This window comes from Perognathus longimembris, chromosome 4 (genome assembly GCF_023159225.1).
Source record: "Perognathus longimembris pacificus isolate PPM17 chromosome 4, ASM2315922v1, whole genome shotgun sequence".
NCBI classification, from domain to species: Eukaryota; Metazoa; Chordata; class Mammalia; order Rodentia; family Heteromyidae; genus Perognathus; species Perognathus longimembris.
In genome coordinates this window covers 24,262,847-24,278,716 of record NC_063164.1, presented here as the reverse complement: position 1 = coordinate 24,278,716, position 15,870 = coordinate 24,262,847, and the positions used below count along the sequence as shown (strand labels likewise).

Sequence of the window (15,870 nt, the reverse complement as noted above, 5' to 3'; positions counted from 1 at the left end):
GGCAAGGCATAAGGAATAGACGTATATAGTTTAAATAGAGTTGAGTGCACGACAGTGGGTGCGTGTGTGCGTCTGTGTGTGGCAGGGTGTGTGGATGGGTGTGTGTGTGCATGTGTGTGTACACAGAGGTTTTAAGTGAGAACTTTCTTCTGCGAGGCAGTGGATCCCCCGCCTGAAGTCCAGCCCTCTGCCTCACGGCATATCCTTCGGACGTTGGCCGACGCCATGACAACTCTGGCCTTTAGGTTTTTGTTTTTGTTTTTGTTTTTAGATATGTCGCTTCATATGGAGGGCAAGATGGTCAGACCTGGAAAAACACCTAGAATATATAAACAACAACAACAACAGCATATCAGAGTGGTCCAAGGAAAGAACACTAGTTCTAACAACCTTAGGGAGAGATAAATAATCAACCTTAAGAGAGTCAGTCCATGTGAATTGAGAAATGAGGGAGTGAGCTAGGGAAGTCAGCTAAGGGGTCAGACTGCTTGAGTTCAAATCCCAGCACTTTCAAGAACCACATGGTTCCTTAATTCCTCATCAGTCAAATAGTGAGGATTAAATAAGGCTGCAAGTACTTGGAATACTGCCTCACATGGAAAGAGGCTAGCTATGATGGCTGTAATTGTATGAAACAAAAAATAAACAAATATGAAAGTGCTTTAAAAAAAAAGTGTCACACTCACATACTGCAAATACAAAAAGAAAAAAAAATAGCCTCTTTCATCATCACTGATGTTGCACCACCCAAATTTCAGACCTGAGCTTCACAACGAGAGACCAAGAATAGTTCATGTGAAGGCTACAAGCCCATGTGCTCCATATTCAAATCAAGGAAAAGAAGGCAGAAGATGTAGGTACTATGCTAGAAGGAGGTGTTCTCTCTATTATCATCCCAGTGACATCATCAGCCCTCCCTAGTGTGTATTCTCACCGTGTGTGTGTGTGTGTGTGTGTGTGTGTGTGTGTGTGTGTATGTGTGTGTGTGAAGCTGAGCTATGACTACATAGTTAGGGAGTGGCTAGGAGCTAGCTAGGGCTGAAACCCAGGCAAATCTGAGCCTACTCTTTTGGAGTAGACAGTGACTTGGTACCTAAGGTTCTTAATTGAATGACTTCCTCAGTACCAAAATAGTGGTTGTCTTCCTGCCTTTTTCATCTGTGACCAGACACTATTGGGTAGCAAGTGTTCTGTGTTCTCAGGAATATCAAGGATGGCCTTCTATGGCCATAGTGACATGCTAAGACACAGTTAAATGACCTATAAAGGACAATGGAGGAGGCCCAACTGCTGCTGGAATTATTGGAAGAGAAATGTTCTTCTTTTTTCACTTAGACTGCTCAAAGACCAAGGTATAAGCCTGAAGCTAATGGTATCCATATTGTCACTGTGGGAAGGAGCCTCCTGGAGATAAAGCCAACAGGCAAAAGGGAATCAGAGCATAGAAAGAACAAGAAAGAGTCCTGATGACAACATCTGGCAATTTGGAGCCAGCCAACTCTAGAGATAAATCAAATTTTCTCTTCTTGCTAGTTACCTGAGTAAATAAATTCTCTATGATGTTAACACCAACCTGAGTCAGGATTCTGCACCTTACAACTAATAGTGTGGGTGTTTCCTTGTCCTAACAGCCGACAAGCTAAGGTTCTGGCTAGAATCCCAGTAAATGAGCACGTACAACAACAGTCATGCTTGGCTCTGGCTCTGTGTTGTCTCTCTCCATCCCTCTCCTGAAAACTGGCCATTTCCTGACCTACGCCAATGTTCCCAGGCTCCCCTGAACCTGAGACATCCCGCCATCCAATACTCTGGCTAGCATGTTAGCAGGCTGCTCTGCTCAGGTTAGTGGAGTTTCCTGTTCAGAGCAGGATTTTCCTGTGTGTATTCATTCTTAAAACAAACAAAACCCAATCCACCCTGTCCTCTGACCCCAATACTCTCCACACCCTCTGTTTGTGTCCATTCCTTAAATAGGTACATGTGCAGGGTAGAACCCCAAGGAAATGAAGCTAAACAGGACAGAAGTACCATGAAAAGAAACATGCAAAGATGGAAAAATTACAGTGAAAAACAACCCAATTCAACAACACATTAAATTTTAGTAACAATTTCAATTATACCTACTTATTTTAGGTCCAAATCTGTTATGAACAAGCTATATGAATTAAATCTTATAGTCAGTTCTAAAGGAGATCTGATTTAGTATAAACAGTGCCAAGTTTCCTTGGTGCACAGAAAAGGTTATGAAGCCTGTGGGAAATTTGGCACTTAACTTGTACAATGCATTCCTGTTTTGGGGTATGGTGGAGTGTTAACTACTACTGCCTGTTCTCTAACCCTCCTCCTCTTCCTACCCCTTCTCTCCTACTTTCTTCTCTTCCTTCCCTTTTATTTGTTTATTTTTTTGCCATTCCTAAGGCTTGAACTCAGGGCCTGGATACCCTCCCTAATCAAAGGCTAGCACTGTACCACTTGAGCCACAGTGCCACTTCTGGCTTTTTCTGAGTAGTTTATTAGAGATAAGAATCTCACAGACTTTTCTGCCTGGGCTGGCTTCAAACCATGATCCTCAGATCTCAGTTTCCTGTGTAGCTAGGATTGTAGGCCACCAGCAACCAGCCTTCCTTCCCTTATAATCCCAACAATCTAGAAAAAGAAAATTTAGATCCCAGTTGAGAAGTTATCTTTGTATTTCTTTGTTTTGTTTGTGTGTTGGGTGGGGGTGTTTATGGTACTAGGGCTTAAACTCAAGGCTCTCCTTTAGCTTTCACTCAAGGATGCCACTTGAACCACAGGTCCTCTTCCAGGTATTTGTTGGTTAATTGGAGACAAGAGTCTCACAGACTTTCCTACTTGTGCCAACTTCGAACTACAATCCTTATATCTTAGCCTTCTGAGAAGCTAGGGTTACAGGTTTGAGCCACTGGCACCTGGCTGCTATTTATTTTTTAAAGTTGTCAAACTCATACACAAAAAAATATAACATTCTTATTCCAAGTACTAGATTAGATGTTCATCACAACATGGCCAAATCATTTCAACCTAGGTAGCCTGACTCTAGAACCTCTGTTCTCAGCCATATATGCCTGTTAACCTGTGGCATACAGAGCTGAGTTTACACATTTAAGGAGTTTGTCATAGGCAAAATAAAATGCCCTCCCCCCAAAAATCCCCCCACAATCCCCAGAACCTGTGCCTATATGTGACTATGTTGCAAAGAAGGGATTGTGGATGGAATTGATTTACTAATCAGATGAAGGGAGGTTATCCTGAATTATCTGGGTGGGCCTACCATCATCAGAAGGGTCCTTAAAAATGGAAATGAGAATTGAAAGATCATCAAAGAGATGGTGGCTGGAGAAGTACTGAGCAGCTGTGATGATGGAGGAGTGGGCCATGAGCAGTGAATGTGGGCAGCTCCTTAGAGTTGGAAAAGCCAAGAAAAAAGATTCCTCCTTTAGACTCTCCAGAAAAGAAGTCAACCATACCAAGACCTTGACTTTAGCCCAATAAGAGCATTGGAGGCATGCTGGACTTTGAATCCTACAAAATGGTAAAACAATACATTTGTGAAGTACATAAACACGATGCTAATCTGGGGGCACTTGTTACAGCTGCAACTGGAACACTAGAGGGTCAGTGGTCAGGCAGGATTGAGGAGACAACAGGACAGAAACCAGGTATCCTGCCTGTCCAATGGAAAAAGGGATTTGCGCTAGTGAGAAGGGAACCCTGGCATTGAGTTGAATTCCTTTGCTTTCTTTTCTACATGGTTGGAACTTTCAGGAAATAAAATAACACTCTTGATAGACAATTTTACACAAAAGATCTATTCAGTCATTTATGTGTTCAACTTTTACTCTGCTTTTACCAATTGTTGAGTATCTAGTATTATACATTCAAGCTTCTATTTACCTTTCAGGGGAAAAATGGAAAAACATCTCAAATCTTTAAAACAGTGTGAAATATAATTGCACCTCTACTGAATCAAATTAGAGTCATCATTTGTTCAAATTTTAGGAAATACATGATGCTCAGGGTAAGACAAGGTTCCTCCGTGTTGAGATTTTAATTTACTTCACTATACCAGTGATATCCTTAGTCATGATTAATTTATATTTATTAATTTATTCTTATTGAGTTCCACATAGGAACCATAAAAGGTAGTAAATAAACTCTACATGTAGAAATGCAGAATCAAATAATTTTAAGGGTAATACACTCTAGGGGGTGTTTATAACTTCGTTACAGCCAGATGACCTTAAACAAGAAGGTCCTTAATGGCTGAAACGTGTACATTCCAGAGGACCAGTCAAAGCCCACAGTCATTTCTCTTGCTCATGAATAAGGCACACCGACAGACATGTAGAGAGTAAGCTAGCAGCAATCCTCTAGGGGATAAAGGGCTAAGATTCTGGCAGGTAGTTCTTACTATATGTAAATGCACTGTCATGAAAATCCAACTGTCCCTCCTTCTCCCAAACTCCAAGATTCTGGATGTATTACCCAAGTGGCAGTCCCCCTAGACTGAACTGTGCTGAATGAAAAGAATGTGTTCTGCACATTATATCTAATGGCAGCAGAGTGCTGTTTACCACCATTTGCAGCCTCAGGTTCGATGAGGTTTGAAATGACTGGTCATTCCGTGAACTGGATAGCTCAATCGGATGGTAAAGAAACCATACAGTCGTCTAACTAGTTGCTCTCTGTACAACCTGGACATAACTCAGTGTCTTCAGGGGCTGGGAAGATAAAGCTTATAAGTTTACTAAGTCAAGTGACCACCAACACACAACATGATCAAGTCATCTCTTTCCACTCCTGATGAAACATTTACACAAGGAAATACTGCTCTTTTTGTTAGAGCAAATAACAAATAAATTAGGATAATACCTGGCAATACATGTTTACTACCAGGTTGAGGAGGCAGTAGGGAATGGTGGGAAAGTGGAAAAATAATCATCTCATGACCATCACACACGGACAGTGATGGCTATGCAGTTGCAGACAGTGACAGACATGGGGAATGTGAGCCCACTGTGGCTAGAACTGAGTTTTTCAGACAAAACCAGAAGTACATTTAAGAAATGTGTATATGTAACGTTTAACAAGGTGAAACACTAGCTAGCTAAGCAAATAAACAAACACTAAACTACCTTATAGACTTGGCATATACTTAAGGACAGGAAGATCATAGCTCATTTAGCTTCTACATAAGACTAGTTGTTCAAACTCTAAGAGGCAAGCAGTATTGTATTCAGTTGCAGTATTCTGCTGTGGATGCTCTCTGTTTCCAAAGGTGAAAGTCTCCTAAGGAATGCCAGCACCTCATTCAATACAGGTCTTCCTTTCTTCTGCTTTGGGGCCACTCCAATTCCCCCAAACATCTCCCAGAACCATCTATTCTTAGCGCATTCACTGCAGTTGAAATGCAAGATTCTGCCTGCTATGAGACACTAGTGACAGTCTAACTCTCACCTCTGACATGGCAAAAAATGTACTACTGGACTATGCTACAAGATTCTGGTTTACCCCTTGCCTGGCCCCCCACCCGTCCCTGCCCCATGTCCCAACATCTGAACAGCAAATTCTAGCTCCAGAAATCATGGTGTATTTTGATAAAGAACACAAAACAAAACACTAACCAAATTACCCATTACTGATAGCTCCTTCACTACATTATCTTAGTGGGCTGGGGTATTTCTCTACATAAGTCACATCTGTGGAAAGACTAAAGGCTCATATATGAAAAGCTGGGAAGCTGTAAATTCCTCAGTCAGTTGATTTGAAGAGAGGTATACTAAGTCTGGCAATTTCCTCCTACATGCATGCTGTCCACATCCAAAGAAAACTGTTTTACATTTTTTCCCCCAATGCAGCCTCACCGTCCTTCAGAGATGGGCAGCTCATGTTCATGTCTATTGCTGTGACATCATGCCATGACATAATCATGCCTCGAAAGCTCACAAAGTATTTACCTTCATCTCAGTGGATGCCATGGAATGCCCTACCTCACAGAGAGTGAACAGAGTCATCACCCATAGGTTTTTTAACCAGGGCCAGGGAAAGTGAAGAGTGTACCAGGGACACTTAAGATAGGAGTTTAAGACCAGCTGTCCAGTCCTGTATGCTCAGGAGGCTTTCTAGGGATCCGGATGGAAGTAGAAACAACAGTTGTTCTGCTGGATAGCAGAATTGAGTTCCAAGGCAGTGGGAGACAATAGCAGCATGAAGCGTACTTCCTCAGCCCTGGGTGGGAGGTTATCTTTGGGCTCCAGGAGGCACAGAGTCCTTATTTAGTTCTTAGAGGGTGAAGATAAGAGGAAAATAGCTTCTTCAGGAAGAAGAAAAAAAGGAGGAAAAACATAATTGCTTCTTTATAAGCATCTTAAAGCAGCATGGAGCCAACTTGGCCAACCATGAGACTGGGACATCCCTGGCCTGCTTTCCAAACAAGGGAACTACAGAGGAAGGGCTGGTCAGCAGGAGGCACAGGGCAGAGGAATGGGGGAGGCAGGATGCACAAGTGATCGTATTTCCTTCCAAGGACAGCCAGGCCCCTGTGGACATCCTGCTCACCCCCTCCTGCCACCCTGAAAGCTGCTGCCCATACCGGGGGAACCCTGAGGCTTTCAGGGGCTTTTATCGTATTAGAAGCATTTTTCTCATCATAACGGAGACCTTTAGTATTGCATTAAAAAGACGGTTAATTTTCTTAAGCTTCCTTTTAAACACAGAAATAGGATTAGAAGGATAACACGCTCAGATGCAAGCCCATTATTTGATTATGTCTAAACCTAATCCTGCCTTCACCTTGGCCTGCAGAGTCTCCATTTTGGGGTTTATTGGTTGATAATGCCAGGGTTGTCAGATTCGATTACTTGGGTAGTATCTGTTGCTACGTGATCCTCCTTCCATATCAAATGCTGAAAGTTTGAAACTGAATTACAACATAGGTTTGTTCTCAAAGTGTTGCCATCTTTTGTACCCCTGTGCCTACCTGTATGGAGGAAAGAATGTCCTCGGCCTCCAAAGGAAGTTTCATTAGCCAACTCATTTGCTAGACTAACTTTGCATCCTTTAAGTAAGCATTACATTTTTCATATCATGAAAGTTCAGAGAAAGCAGTGTTGATGTTAATAATGGGAAGAGGCAGCTACAGGTGAGCATTATCTACCAGACTACTTTTCCTCTTATACTACAATTATTTACTGTATCATCTCTCCATGGGTAGGAACAATGTCTTGATATCCAGTGACAAACTCAAGGGAACTGCTCAGTAAATACTTGTAAAACTGAATTCATTCCTCTTGACTACATGCAAGAAGGCATGCTTTGTCACTGGTTTTCTTAGTGGAGAGGTAAAAAAGCATTCCCAGGACCAAGTATCTGTGAGACAGGCTTGGGACAAATCTATGAGCACATGCACAAAGCAGGCCATCCTCCAACCCACTTTCCCCTCCCTCTCCTTTAGCACCCCTTACCTGTCGCAGTGGTTGCATTTAAAGGGCTTTGCACCTGTGTGTTTCCTGTAGTGCCTCGTGAGCTCATCACTCCGTGCAAAACGCCACTCACAGCCTTCCCATGAGCACTTATAAGGCTTCTCACCTGCAGGAGAGATGGTAGAACCAAGGTCAGCAACACACAGCTCACCTCAAATCAGGTTCTGTTGCCTGGTTCTTCAGCCTTGAAAAAAAGGGCTGCTTCAATTATTCTGGAAAGACTAGATTTCCTAACAGGGTATGACACTTCTTTGCTTGTTTTTAATACTTCTATTTTGTTTTGTTTTAACCTTCAAATGTTGTTTCACAAGATCTTCAAATGTGGAGCTGTCATTTCAGTTCCCAGAGTCAGAGCATTTCCTTTGACTGGTGAGGGATCAATTTTTATTTATTTTCTATTCCCCAGAGCACTTTGACCCCCCACTGTCCAAGCATAAAGGAAATGTGCTATTTTCATCTGAACCACAAGTGCTTCTAATTCTATTTTTCTCCAGAACCTACAGTAATTTACCATTTCAGGCTTTTTAGTCTCCTCTCTCCCCTCCCCTTCTACCACAAACTTTAGCCAGGTAGCTGACTGACAAGAGAAATAGCTCAAAACCACTATTCCTTCCAGTAAATCAGAGTGGATGGGCAGGCAAGTCTACAGTTTGAGAGTAAAATAAAAGTCACTTGCCCAATTCTTGGAATTTATGGAGAGATGAAAACTTCACAAAAGTCCTAGTTAGGAAGTGACTAGAGCACTTCATATTAGGGAACAATATTCTTTATAACAAGATATTTTAGAAGTCAGTTTGTAGAGCAACATTCAGCCACAGGAAAGCTGTTTAGAAGCATGAAATTTGAGTACTGTGCTCAAGTGACCTTTTCATAAGGTAAATACATATGAGGTCTATATAAGATAATGTGCAGAAAGTTCATGGCATTGCCTTAGACTCTGTGTGTGTGTGTGTGTGTGTGTGTGTGTGTGTGTGTGTGTGTGTGTGTGTTTACTGAGGCTTGAATTCAGGACTTGGGTGCTGTTCCTTAGCTTTTTTCCCCCTCAAAGCTGGTGCTCTACTAATTGAATGACAACTATTCTTCCAGCTTTTTGGTGGTTAATTGGATATGAGAGTGTCACAGGCTTTACTGTCAGGCCTGGCTTTGAATCATGATCCTCAGATCTTGCCACCTGAATAGTTAGTTGGGACTACAGGTATAAGCCATCAGTACTCAGCTCAGATTTTTTTTAAAGCAGAACACAGAACAAAAACTTCAAGTCTATCACCAAACATGACAAATATTTACCCTTCCAACTGCAAGGTGAGCTGGTTCTAATTAAGAAAAAGAACCTGTAAAACTCAAGGAAGTCATGAAATTAAGCCCCTGCCACTTACAAGTAGGTCAGAACAGTGGTCAAGAGATCTACAACCAATCTTCCTAGGCCTAGCTCCTACTTTTAGCCTCTAATGTTTACCTTTGGGGAAGGTTGGCTCACTTTGGGCAATTCAATGAACTTCTCTGCTTGTCTTCTCAGAGACAGCAACTATATCTACCTCAAAATATTTGGGAAGGCCAAATCAACATACATGTAAATTATATGATTGAGTAGAACAGTGGCTGGCACATAGAAGATTCATACCACTGACAAAAAAAAGGAGATAACTCGAAATTTCAGAATACAGAGGTACAAAAATACTATGGATGTGCCATTATTTTTTCCATTTTTCAATAGCTAAATCTTTACTAGGCGGCCCTTAAGAAGACATCACCCAGTTACTGTACTTGACCTACTTTTTCTTTCCACCTTTCCCTTCCCTTTAAACTTGACTACAAAGCATTCACAATCCTCTATTTGTATCGCCTAGAATCAAACCAAACATGCTTGAAATTTTTATTTCATTAAATCGATGCCCTAGTGAGCCTCAGCTCTATAAGGCCGATAAAGAAGAGGAATGAGACACACAGGAATTTCTTTTAAAGGGAACCAAGAGGGACACAAGGGAGGGCTGGAAGCCCAGGAGGAAATCCATTCATTTTAGGAAGGCAGGGGAAAAAATGCAACACTGAGCAATGTTAAAAGTTCACCTTTGGCTCCTTAAAACCAAAACCTTAGAAGAGATACACCTGTTAAAGAAAAGCTGCGGAGGGTAGGTGTTTCACAAACTTAGGAATCAATACAGTCGGAACCTTGCTGAATTCATGATAGATGGGAGACCTCAGCATCTTCATCTGTTAAATGGGAGCAGGCATAATTAATAAAACTGCATGTATTGTGATTCTGAAATAAGCTTTCATGCATAAGACATGTTTCTTGAGCCTGGAACCCAAGAGATACTCAATGAATCCCAATCTGCTCCTCACATCCTCATCGTTTGTAGAGGCTACTCAGGAGAAAGGCGTCTTTAGCTGTCAATGAATACTTCCACAGATCGGAGACTCCAAGCCTGGAGTCACTCTAGTCAGCTCTAATATCTAGAAACAATGAACTTTTTTAACCTTTAAATATTTTCTTGATATACTGATATGAGAATGAAATCTGAAAAAGAGTGGTTTTCACATCAGAATGAATGGGATGCTAAAAGGAAGTAAAAGACCCCAGAGACACTGCCGGCATCATTATTTAATGCCACCGATCACCCACAGGGTTCCTCTGTTCTTCCAAATGAAAATCTGAAACAGTAAGTAAATAAACAAGGAGAGATACATTTTCAGAAATTTGACAAAGTTAGCTGGGTGCTGGTGGCTCGCACCTGTAATCCTAGCTACTCAGGAGGCTGAGATCTGAGGATCACGGTTCAAAGCCAGCCTGGGCAGGACCCTCTGTGAAAGACTTATCTCCAATTAACCACCAGAAAAGGCTGAGAATATGGCCTAGTGGCAAGAGTGTTTGACTCGTATACATAAGCCCTGGGTTCGATTCCTCAACACCACATATACAGAGAATGGCCAGAAGTGGCGCTGTGGCTCAAGTGGCAGAGTGCTAGCCTTGAGTAAAGAGAAGCCAGGGACAGTGCTCAGGCCCTGAGTCTAAGGCCCAGGACTGGCAAAAAAAAAAAAAAAAAAAAAAAAAAAAAACACCAGAAAACCAGAAGTGGTGCTGTGGTTCAAAGGGTAGACCACTAGTCTTGAGCTGGAGAGTTCAAAGACAGTGCCCAGGCCCAGAGTTCAAGCCCCCTGATGAACCAAAAATAAATAAATAAATAAATAAAATTTGACAAAGTCAAACTCTTAAAAACACACCTTCAGAGTAACTAAGACTGGACTTTCCTGGTACTTAAGAGACCAAACCATACACTAAATGCAACAAAGCATTCAGGAAATCCCATGACGTTCTACAGCAATAGCCCAGGTATCCTTCCATCATGGGCAGCCCCATTGGGAAGGGCACAGGAAGGAGATCAACGTGGCTATCTCTGAGCTTTTCCTTTTTTTTCTCATTTCAAACTATTTACTTTTCCTTTTGTTGTATTTTTTAACTAGGTGTTCTTGACACATAATATTACTTACCAGAATGTGGAAATGCTTAATTAACCCCTGGCCCACCCCAACTATCCTACCCAGATATGATTTCAGTGCCCTTGTGGGGACTGTCCCCATTGTTACTGACTAGAGAGAAACCATAGGTCGCTAGATGTGGCTCAGAATCTTATCCCTCAGGCACATAATCACATGGTACTCAGAGGTCAGGTCTCTTTTTGCCCTGATATTTTAGCCAAGTTATAAGAACTCATCATACTATGTTTCCCTCTAATCAGTTTACCTTCAAGTTACCATTTCAGCAAATGCACACTAATAAGAAATTTAAAATAATCAAGCAAACAAAAGAGCAGAGCTCTCGAAGATCAGAGGAGCCAGGGGGGAAAAATCCACAGAATTTGGAGCATGCCCTCAGATTGAAGGCCTAGGAGGAGGGCCTAGGCCTACACTGCCAAAGATCCAGGCTTGCACTCAATTCCCAAAGCCAATTTCTACCCAGAAGGCAGGGAGGTGAATTCTTCTTGTTAGTATTTTCAACATGCCCAAGATGGCTTCATTCTAGACTACAGTACCCAGGCTTGTCCCAAGGGAATGATGTGCTTCTACCAACAGGTGACTAGATTTTCATCTTAACAGTCTACCTGAAAGTAGTTTTACTCACTTCCTAAGAACTATGGGTAACTCTCTCTATATCAGAATTATTTTATGGATAAAAGAAAAGGAAGAAACATCTTTCTGTTTCTGTGTACGAATATAAACACGAGTACGCGCACATGCGTGCGTGTGTGTGTGTGAGAGAGACAGAGACAGAGACAGAGACAGAGATAGAGACAAAGACAGAGACAGAGAGGAGGAAAGGAGAAGCAGAGGAGGGGGAGGGGGAGAAGTGTAGGTGGTAGCTGGGCTGGAACTGGAGTCTATTTTCACAAAATGAGTTCCTCATCCCCCTCTACCTTCTTCATACTCCCTTCCCTCCTCTTGGGTATGCAGTGGCACACCCAGGATGATCGCGCCATTCTACTCCCTGCCCACCAAGGATGAGTGAAATGTCCAGCACAGCTCTATTTGAGGCAGGCATATGGAGGCATTATGGCATCTGGCTGGATCCCTAGAATAACTGAAGGTGCATCAAATAAGGATGGACAAGACCACACAGCATTGTGCCTGGCTTGCACTGCTAGAACGAATTTTTTTCAGATCCCTCTGCATTTTAGGGGAAATATCAAGAACCACTTTTCCCACCTGGCAATAATAACCTTAGACAACTTGTTTCCCTGGGGAAACATGCTACCTCAGAGGTGACACTAAGTCTAATTGGGTAGAAATAGCTTTATAGCCAGATGGGGTCTTAAGGAGAAGTAGGGGTACTTGAGGAACACCGCTGACATTTAGCAAGGTTGAGTCACGGCAATAACTCAGTGCCTCCACAAAATGGATATGAAATGAAGTGTAGTCTAAAGCAGTGGGCTTTTTCTTTATATTCTTACAGGGTCATTCTCCTGAAATCATGATGCGGAAATTCCATTGATCAAATAACCATGGCATAAATACATTTTGAGCCAGTGCCTCCAATGTATGTACATATTCATGAGTTATACAAATGGATAAGGTCCTAGCATATTAGGATATTGTGAAACCTACACCCGATAGAGCAGTTAAGAAGAATGAGGGCAAATCAAATATAAATAGAAATTAAACATTTTTCTTCTTGCATTCAAAAAGAGTCTAAATAGAAATAGAAGGGGCATTCACTTTTCCTCTTGCACTAAAACACTTTCAGACAATTGCGCTTAGAGGTCAGTGCCCTAGAAGATAAATGGAAACAACTTCGCTTAGAACACCACCTCAGCCGTGTTGGCATCTCTATTCTTTGCCCACAATCTATTCTCCCCACAGCAGGCAGAGAATCCTTTGAGAATGTAAATCATAACATATGCCTCCCTTTCGGGGAATCTTGCTACATTATATGTCAATAGAGTGGGTTTTCTTGACATTCCTTAGGTTTTGTGCATTTAAAAACATTACTCTGAAAAAGATACCTGAAGGCGCTACTAGACTGCCAAAAACATTTCCAACACCCTGAAGAAAGATGAAGATTAAATAAAAAAGTAAGTGCCACCATGATTTCCTATTGCTCTCAGGATGTAAGTCACAAACCTGTAGGGTCCTACACAATGCCACAATCTGCTCACCTGGCTCCTGATTAATCAGCTACGAACCTCCCTCTCCTAGAGCTACCATAATGTCTACCTACTTCACATGCTCCCACCTCAGTACCTTAGCACTTACCACTTCTGCCTCGAATGCTTTTGCTACCTTGAATCATTCTTAGGTCTCTGCCTAAATGCCTCCTTCTTAGAGCTCCCTACCTACTCTCATAGCCTCTGTAACAGAGCAGACTCTAGCTGATTGCTAGCAGTACAAAGCTGTAATCCCAGCACTTGGGAAGCTGAGAGGGGAGGTTCTGGAGTTCATGGCTATCCCGGACCACATAGTGAGACCCAATCTCAAAACAAGAAACAAACAAAATAAAAACACCCCTAATTGATGACCGAAGCTATAGCCTATTCTGATTATTTTTGTCCGTTTTCCATTACACTCTCAGCTTTGGGCAGGCAGGCATTTGGTTCACTGTGATGCCGAAGGCCCTGAAGTGGTGCCTGCTTCTGCCCTGTGGATTTACATTTTGATAGGCAAGAAAGGCCAGAGATCACGTGGAAGGGCAGGACAGCTTTGTGTGATTGCCAATATCTTTGTGTCAGTGAACTGAACCGGCAGAGTATAGAAATGACTGCTTGGTTGTATAAATCGGACATTCTTGTAAAATGGAGTTCTCTACAAGGAACAAAGTACTCCATCCCATCAAAGGTCACTTTCACTTCTTCTCTATCTCGCAGAGCCTAAGGATGATCTTGAAAACTTGCCTCAGTAGGACCTTAATCTGCCAAGCAACTCTCCTCTGGGAGGTGAAGGGCTTCCTTTTTATGACACTCATCTGTAATGCTTGAGCATATCGATGATATGTGAAATGTACTGGACTGCAAATTGGCCTTGAAGATACAACATGAACTCTATATATCTTTAAGGCTGATGAAGATGTAGTATGAAATAGGAATGCATAGCACTCTTGCACTCAAAGTGCAAAGGTCCCATGGAAACAAATATTGTTAATATATATTCTACATGGCTTTTTTTTTTCCTGAGCTGCAAAGCTTCAAGTTTCTAATCCAAGTCCCAAAAAAGATGAGGACTTTGACATGTATCGATACCTATTCAAACTTATTTTCCTGTTTCTTTCTCTTTTCTAAATGTGGTTCCAAGACATCTGGGCATGTCAGGTGCTATTCTCTTCAGCACTTGAAGTAAGAATTTGGAAATGATAGGAAATGGCTTGGAAAGATGGGACATGGAAATGCTGACTTAAAAGGAGGAAGAATACTTTGTAATGGTTTCATATTATCCCTGGGTATAACCAGAGGGATGCAGCAAAGACCTATCAGTTGTTCTTATACTACACTCGGCAGCACTAGAGAATTTAAGCCACCTGGGGGAAAGAAGCCATTGTAGAGGGAAAATGTCACTAAGTTTCCTTAACACTGGATACAGTAACCAGTAAGTATCACTCCATCGCTCAGTAATGCCTGCTCAACTTAAAAAAAAAAAAAAAAGTCCCAATATCAAGTTATTGACTGGCTCTGCTTGGGAAAATTGCCTGAGTTTCTTTTTGATTCCAGCTGAATCTTGAATATTTTATTTTTTGTTAACAAGGCTTTTGCTTTAGTTTACTGATAGAAAATGAGAATACAGCTTTTTTACTTTTCAAAAATTTCAAAACCGTCCACAACAGCTCAAGAAGAAAATAGAACATGGCTTCATTAATGTGTGCTCCATGTTGATTTTTTATTCATCCACAACCTGCCCACCTAAGGCCTTCTAGAAGGATCTGAGCTACTGCTTTCATACAGAACTAATCACTTTTCAGAACAGACTAACATTTACCCAATTTTCTTAAAACAGCTATAAAGCAATGGCTTGCCCTTAGGATAACTTCCCATTGCCTGGATCATGATCTAAAATTTGTTGTTAAAAATCTATAATCTAAAATGAGCTACACAATTTGGGGGTCAGATGGGAGGAAAAAACTGGGAGAGAGTGAAAAGGGGTGACATTGTCTAAAAAGAAATGTACTCTTTGCCTGCCTTATGTAACAGTTACCTCTGTTTTTAGCATTTTTCAAGTAAATTTTTTTTAAAAATCTATAATTCAAAAGTCATAGCCTCAGTGAGGTATAGTTCTATTCTAGAGTAAGAAAAGATGCAAAAGAGAATTTGACTTAATTCTCCAATTGCCAATAACTACATTATCCAACACATAGCCATGAGCTACCTATCTCTGTTAGCACTTGAAAAGTGGCTAAAAAACTGAACTTTTAATATACTTTAAACTGAAAATTTTAAAATGGTGTCAATGTGACCATATTTTGTATTCTTGGTCGGATTCCATTGAACTTGCACCACTGAAAATTTTAGCATATGAACTGAGACATGCCTTTAAGTGTATTGCACTTAATATAAAAAAGAACATAAATAATTTTCTCATATTGATTTTATGTTGAAATGGTCATATTTTGCATTATTAGTTTAGGTAAAACATTAAGTTAATTTAACTTGTTTGTTCTTATTTGGATTTACTTATTTTTTGTATTGCTGGGGAATCAATATAGGGCCTTGTATATACTAATCAAGTGCTCTCCCAGGCCTCTTTGTGTGGTTTTTTTAAATCAAGTTGTTAAAAAACTTAAAATTGTATATTGGCTTGCATGTATTTGTCTGTTTAGGACAGCACATGATTAAGACATATTCTCTCTGTAGAGGGTAAATACTTTTTTCTCTCCTACCATCACCTCAAA

The 15,870-nt window shown here is 41.2% G+C and overlaps 1 protein-coding gene across 1 annotated transcript in view; it reads right to left on the bottom strand.

Annotated features, from left to right (window-relative positions):
• Nucleotides 1-253: 253 nt before the first annotated feature.
• Nucleotides 254-15,870, bottom strand: part of Klf7 (Kruppel like factor 7) — an 86,512-nt gene continuing 70,895 nt past the window's right edge. The window contains exons 4-5 of the mRNA XM_048344878.1: nt 7,485-7,608; nt 254-319 (exon numbers count right to left, since the gene is read on the bottom strand). Of these exons, the coding sequence (XP_048200835.1) occupies nt 268-319; nt 7,485-7,608 (176 nt within the window). The 3' untranslated portion in view covers nt 254-267. The remainder of the gene's footprint in view (nt 320-7,484; nt 7,609-15,870) is intronic.